Here is a 7,564-nt window from a genome sequence, read left to right as displayed (position 1 = left end):
TTCCACTTTTCAAGATCTCTTTTTGTTTCTTGTAGTAATGTTTTGTAATTTTCTTGGAAAAGGTCCTTTGTACTTCTGGTTAAATTTATTCCTAAGTATTTAATCTTGTGATGAGCTATTGTGAAAGGTATTGTTTCTCTTATTTCTGGCTCTGTATTCTTTTTGTTGCTGTAGAGAAATCCAACTGATTTTTGTATGTTGATCTTGTATCCTGCTACTTGCTGAATTGGTCAACTACGTCCAATAGTTTTCTTGCTGAGTCATTTGGGGGTTACTTTCAAGCTATAACTGTGAGTGGTTTTGATAGGAACTGTATGGGGCTCTATGTCTAAAATATTTACTGTATGGACTTTTATGGAAAAAATTTGCTCATTCATGCTCTAGAAGTAAAAGAAGCCAGACATTAAGGTTGACAAGTTTTTCCCTCCCAACTAAAGCCCTGGTACAGAGGCCACCACATCCCCAACTCCATAACAGAGGGAGGAGCCAGCATCTGCACTGAGCAGGGACAGATTCTCAGGAGGTGAGCAGACAGAGTATGAGTGTGAACTACTTCAATCCTCCAAATCTTATTGATTAGTACTATTATCATCACTTCTATTTAATAAATAGAAATAAAAGCACCAAAAATATATATTTTTTCTATAGGTTCCAACTAGCAGGCATGGCACTGAGACAGAGCCCTTTGTAAAGCACCAAGTGTCCATTCTGAATGACCCTTTCCTCAGAAAAAAGAACTCTCAATCTGAAAATGAGTAACCATGGACAGGCCAAGGGAGCTCTGGCCTAGAACTAAGGAGTTGTACTGCCTACTCAAAGGCATGTGGTTCAAATCCACCAGCTACTCAGAGGGAGAAAAGTGAGTGATCTCCCATGTGATTTATGGCCTCTGAAAATTTGCTGGATGGTCAGCTCTGCATTTGGTTCTGACTTGGTGGAACATAACGACACGGCCTGGCCTGGCCAGGTGACCTGCCTTCTCCTGCCTGCCTGTCCGTATCTGTATTGTGGCGGCCACTTAGTCCCTCTTTTCTCTGACAGGTGGGGGAAAAAGCCTGCCTCCTGGTACCCTTCCCTCACGTCTTCCTATGAAAAAGGACTGAAACACCTTAATGGATCCCAAATATATTCAATCGTCCTCTGCTGCTTCACTGCCATCTCTTCATTTCCAGCTGTCTGAGCTCTGACACAGCCTGGCCAAAGCCCTCTGAGGCTGAGGAGGGACCATGGCGGGCTAGGAACGTGGTGACAGCAGCACAAACAAGCCATGTGACTGACTCCTCTTTTAAACTTTTCCAGATGCACAGCCCTCAAAGTGCTACCCTTAAAAGGAAGTTTTCTTTTTATGCTGTGGGATCTGAACCCTTGTTTACACTACCTCAGCAGGAGAACTTTTCAGGAGATTCTAGAGGGATTTAGGAGCTGACACAGCCTTTCTTTTCAAAAGCACATTTTCTTTTTTTTTGTAAATAACAAGTCTGTTCTGGCAAGCCTACAACCTCCTGTGCTATCATGGAGAGGTCTCTTATTAACTACTCCCACATGCATGGGAAGTGAGTGAAAGAAGTAAGGAGCAACTGGATTTCTGCCCCAACTGTAGAGCAGTTTAAGAAAGGCCCCCTCTATTCCTCCACTGTTCTCTGTGCAGGATCTAGCATGACGCTATGAGCTGGACAAGGGATTGGTGCAGAACATCAGCATGGCAAGATGCCCAAGGGCACTCAGGATCCAAGACTTCCTACAATCCAACACTAATACATGCTCAGTCCACACTGTGATACCCACAACAGAGACCTGACTCCAGAAAGGCCTGGAAGCTGTGTGTGCCCCCTATAGCCCAGGTCACTGTCTCTGGGCAGAGCTTAAAGGCAGGGCCTGTTGAAAGTGGAGACTCTCACCCCACGGCCAACTAGGCAGCATGTGCCTCCTGCTGGACAGGACCCTACTAAAGCATTTGATTCCCCCAAAATCAGGATTCCCAGAAAGGAGGACTTCAGTCAGCAACCAGGAAAAAAGTTTTGAAAATGGCATCAACAATTGGATCCTACTAAATTTATTTCAAGCTCACATTTGAGTGTGAAGCCATATCTTATGCCATCCTCATGATCTTTGATACGATGGAGCCCACTGCTACAATCACTGTGTTAATCTATCTCATCAGGGTCTTCCTGTCATTTCCAAGAAGTAGCCTCATCTTAAACATGCCCAGAGTAGATGAGTTGAAGCTTTGTCATCCTTGCCTCCAGGGAGCACTCTGGCTGCACTTTCTTCCAAGAATTTCTGGTCATTCTTTTAGTAGTCCATGTGATATTCAGTACTCTTTCCAACACCATACCTCAAAGTTCTTTCATCCTTATTCATTATTCAACTCTCAACAGCATAGTAAGAGATCAAGTCAGACCATGGCCTGAATCAGGTGCACCTTAGTCAGAAGCTGACATGACTGTTCCTCAATAATGTGGAGAAGTCCCTGCCCGTGCAATACATTTCCTGATTTCCTGACTGCTGGTACAGAAAGTATTGGCTATAATACTTAGAAATAATTGACAATTTTAATCTTTTTACCATCAATCATAATATTCTCTACTGGCCCAGTGGTAAGGACCTTTGTCTTCTTGATGTTGAGATGTAATCCATACTGAAGGATGTAATCTTTGATTTCCTGAAGCAAGTGTTTTTAGGTCTTCTTCACTTTCAGCAAGCAAGGCTGTGTCATCTGCCAACACAGGTTATTGATGAGTTTTCCTCAAATCTTGATGCCATATTCTTCTTCATAGAATTTAGCTTCATAAATTATTTGCTCAGCATCCAGACTGACCAGGTATGGAGAAAGGATACAACCCTGACACACATCCTTCCTGACTTTAAACCATAGTGTTTCTTTGTTGTCCTTCAGACAATAGCCTCTTGGTCAAGGTACAGATTTCATATGAACATAATTAAGTTTTCTGGGGTTTCCATTCCTCTCAATGTTAGTCATAGTTGGTTGTGCTTTACATAGTCAAATACCTTTGCATAGTCAGGAAAACACAGGTAGACATTCTTCAGGATTCTCAGCTTTCAAAGAATCACCTGCCACCAGTGATGATAGCTCTGGTTCCACAGCCTCTTCTAAACCCATCTTGGACTTCTGGCAGTTCCCTGTCAATGTACCAAGCTATCCACTTTTGGATGTTTAACATATTTTGTGGGCATGTGGTATTTGTGATATTGTTTGATAATTTCTACATTCTGTTGGGTCACCTCGCTTGGGAATGAGATAAAACACGGATCTCTTCCAGTCAGTCAACCAGACAGCTGTCCTCCAAATTTCTTGGCACAGACTGGTGAGCACGTCCAGTGCTGCATGTGTTTGCTGAAACATGTCAATCAGTATCCCATCAATTCCTGGGTCCTTATTTTTTGTCAGTGTCTTCAGTGAAGCTTGAACTTTTTGTTTTGTTCATATAACACTTTTTGAATTTTTTCAGTGTCGACCAATTCTTTTTAGTACAGTGATTCTGTGTATTCCTTCCATCTTCTTTTGATGCTTCCTGGATCATTCATGATTTTGCCCATAGCATCTCTAAGTTTGAGGCTTGAGTTTGTTTTTAAGATCTTTCAGCTTGAGAAAGGCCAAGTGAGTTCGTCCCTGTTTATTCTCTCTTTTTTCACATTTCATTATAGTACTTTGCTTTGGCTTCTTGAGCTGCCCTTTGAAATCTTCTGTTTAGCTCATTTATTGAGGTAGCTTTTCCCTTTGTTTTGGCTTCTCAATGCCTTAATGTAGTTTTAAGACTTTCTTCTGATATTCATTCTGGTTTATTCTCTTTCCTCTGACTTTGGAAGAACCTTTTGCTGTCTTCATGGATGACATCCTTCATTCCATTCCACAGCTCCTCTGGTCTTCAATTGGTAACCAATTCCTTAAACCTGTTCTTAGGATGACTTTTTAATTCAGGTAGGATAGACTCAAGGTCATATACTGGTTCTTGTGAATTTGTTTTAATCTTCTTTAGTTTCAATTTGGGTCTGAAGAGGTCTAGGATGGATCCTGTTGTCAAATTAGTGTGGACTCACCAGTTCACCACAGCTTAAATCGGAAAATGTGACAGGTGCCAGTTTAATTTAAACACTCACTGCCCTGGTCCTGCCTGTCTTGGTTTCTTGAGCTTAGATCTATGTCTGAGTTTTCTGTGGTTCAGAGTGAGTGAGGACGTGGCCACTCCCAAGGCAGCCCGCAGCACAATCCGGCATCGCTCAACAGTGGCATGCTCTCGGTGCTACATTGGGCATTATACCTCTCCAGGTTTCCAGTTTAGGCTTCTGGGACCACATATCTTCCACTCTACCTACACTCTGCAAGGCATCTCCTGAGGTGTTGGCAAATTTCCTCTACTCTAGGATCAACATCATCCATTCTTTCATGTCTTAGAACAAGAACCCTTCTCCCAGAGTAATTCCTTCCTACAAACTGACCAACACATTCCAGACAGCATCGATACTCCCTTAGAAACCAACCAGATGCCATTCATTGTTCTTTATCAAAACCCAAATTCACCGATGCTGAGTCAACAGCAGCTCATAGCATCTAACGACGGAGTAAAACTGCCCCATGGGATATCCAAGGCCGTTAAGTCTCTACAGGAGCAAGTCATCTCATTTTTCTCCCTTTGAGCGGTTTGAACAGTTCATCTTTTGGTTTTCTACGAAGTCCTTAACCACCCATACTCCAAGCATTCTTTGATTAGAAGGGAGGAAAAGTTTGTCACTGGGATTCCAGATAACAAGGCAGAAACACCCTGACTGAAGGATGCAATATCCAAGCCTAACCTCTTCATGCAACTTCCTGAGTTCCTGTGCCTTTCCCAGAGCTTCACAGGCACAATCAATTAATACCCAAACATCAGTTGTCTGGGGGTGCATCAAGTTTCTCAAAGAGCTCCCCAGAGTCAAACGAGAAAGCACATAGCCAATCTAGCTCTCGCCAAGCTCTTTCCATGTGAGCAAAACTCACACCTACCTTTGTGGACTGTTTCCAAGCTTGTCAGAATGCTACTACCTCTAGGTGCCTCTGTTACCAGACCCACACATTTTATGCAAATTCAATGCGTAAATTCATTACTTATATTTTGGCTCTGAAGGAAGATCTTTCCTGAAAGGCTGATAAGAGTACAGGCACCGTGGGGGTCCACAGGCAGCATAGTAAGCCATAATAAGCATAGGCAAGGAGGCATGGGGTGTCAGAGTCAACACCTGAGGCTGCTAGCTGTCCCCCTTCCTGCATTTACCCCTGAGCAGTCCTGACCCCCAAGAAATCAGACTGAGCCATCTGACCCCTAGGTAGTCAGCAGGTGCCTGAGTTTAGCATGACTCCTCCTCTGACACAGAAAGATGAGGACTTCCGCAAAACGTCATCTCCTGATCCTGGAGCGAGTTCTCCACCCAAGAGGGTCTTTCCCTACCAAGGCTGAGCTACATGGTCGCAAGGCCTCATATACGTTCTCATTCTCAGAGAGAATGCTGGGATTCACAGTGGTGAAGGTGCTCAGAGCTTTCTACAGGAAGGTCCACTAGACCAGGTCCAGTCCACACTGATACAGGTTACAAGTCTGACCCCTACTCTTTATGACTCTTCTAAACATGTTATAGAGAACAAACCTGGAAGGTCACCACAGGGACAGCGATATGCTGGCACTGTCCACAAGAACAGGTCCAAGGTTTGCCCTGCACCATCCGTGAAGGATCCCTGACCATAAAACCTCATGTGTACTGACCACGACTGGGGAGGTCCCGGAATTTGACTTGAGGTATCTGTGCTGAGAAATGACTGTATAAACTGTGAACCAGAACTAAATGACTGAGGGATAACCTTTTCTTGAATTACTGTTCTGTGGGAGAAGGATGGGCAGTCTCTTCTGTGGGATTCACGGCCCTAAACACCCGCTGGAGGGTCAGCCACAAGCAGATTCTGACTCGATGGCACACAGCAAACATCAAACCACTAATCCCAGTGCCCATCCCGAACTGTTTGTGCCCACACTTAGTAATCTCAAATGACATAGAACACAGTTATTCATGAAAAAGAGTCAGCAGAATGCTGCTGATCCCTGTAGATACATACAGCATGTCGGGGCAGTTGTCCGGCTTGTCCAGAAGGCCACCTTCCATTACAAAACGCAGGACTTGCTCATTGGACAGGCCCTGGTATGGCTGCTCGGCCAGAGTGGCAATCTCCCAGAGAACCACCCCGAAGGACCTGTGGAAGAAAAAGTGGTGAGCACTTGGGAAAGGCATGGACAGACCAACACCTAAATGTCCTCTGACCTGAGACTCAAAATGCATCCTCATTGTGACCCTGTTATGCACCATACAGTAGGCATCAGGTTATGTGTCTAGAGCTGCCCTCAGCTGTAGATATAGATGTTTCCTATAATACAAACTCCGATGCACAACTGAGGGGATGAAAGCTGCACACATAGTAAAGAAGTCCCTGCTTGGGCACATGGAGTTTAGGACTTAGCCCCAGTCACTTAACAGTGCCTCCCAAACAGACTTTCTCTCAAGAATCATGCAGTATGTATCTGCAAGAACCTGCCTGGATGTTGGCTTAGAATTTCAGACGATTTCAGACTTTAAAACATGCTGATGACTGGGTTCCGAGTTCTTATTTCACAGGTCTGAGACATGGCCTGTGTTTTGGAATAAGGAGAAACTCTATAGAGATCCTGAAGTCCAACAGGGCCAAGACAAGAGGCTCCACCCCTTCATCACCTGAGTCAGCTGTTCAGGAAGGGAATGAATACATTTTTTTTCCCTGTGGGTTGCCAAGTCCCCAGTCCTTCGCCTAGAGGGCACACCTTCTACCCCAAACAAGCTATTTTAGAGAGACAAGATGCTGTAAAGGAGTGATCATAGGACCCAAGGCCAGGCCAAGAGCTCCAGCAACCACAGGATGCTCTGGAGGAATTTAGCCCAGAGGAGAGACCGTGAGCTGAGTGACTTGAAAGCCTAACATTAAAAAATAGTAAAGTGCACAATTTCCTGACAGAGAGAAGAGGTGTCACAAAGATTCCATGTGAACATGGCATGAGGAAGCCTTTTTAGGAACAGTCTTGAGCTCAGGAGGGCCTATCTTAGTGAAAGAGCCAATACACACTCTTTGGGAACATCGAACAGAAGCTCACCACAGCCCTGTAAATACGACATAGGACACCTGACCTCAGAAAGGCCTTCCAATTCTCAGACTCACACTCTCTGCTCTCTGGCTACTTCTACAAATTCAAATACAACTCTTTGTATTGCATTCTATATTTTAACTATTCAAACTAAACACATTGTGATATTTAACATAATTATGTCCATTCTTTCAAAAATAACAGCTTCATTTTAATGGGAAAACAGTTGAGAAATTTTCCATACACTCCAGGTCCCTGGCATTCTGTACCTGCACTGTCCTTAAGGGTTAAAAACAAACAAAACCAAACCGTAAAGCACAATCAATGGCTGAAAAATGGAATGAACATCAAATGTTTCCTCTCTCTCTCTCTCTCTCTCTCTCTCTCTCTCTCTCTCTCTCTCTCTA

General features: G+C 44.0%; 1 protein-coding gene across 1 annotated transcript in view; it reads right to left on the bottom strand.

Annotated features, from left to right (window-relative positions):
- Positions 1-7,564, bottom strand: part of IGF1R (insulin-like growth factor 1 receptor) — a 431,767-nt gene that overhangs the window by 4,379 nt on the left and 419,824 nt on the right. The window contains exon 21 of the mRNA XM_006900966.1: positions 6,104-6,238. Within this exon, the coding sequence (XP_006901028.1) occupies positions 6,104-6,238 (135 nt within the window). The remainder of the gene's footprint in view (positions 1-6,103; positions 6,239-7,564) is intronic.

Source organism: Elephantulus edwardii, unplaced genomic scaffold (genome assembly GCF_000299155.1).
Source record: "Elephantulus edwardii isolate Elephantulus edwardi_28Jun2011 unplaced genomic scaffold, EleEdw1.0 scaffold00303, whole genome shotgun sequence".
In the NCBI taxonomy this organism is placed as follows: domain Eukaryota; kingdom Metazoa; phylum Chordata; class Mammalia; order Macroscelidea; family Macroscelididae; genus Elephantulus; species Elephantulus edwardii.
The sequence above is the reverse complement of the archived record's forward strand: the minus strand, read 5'-3'. Positions and strand labels throughout refer to the sequence as shown.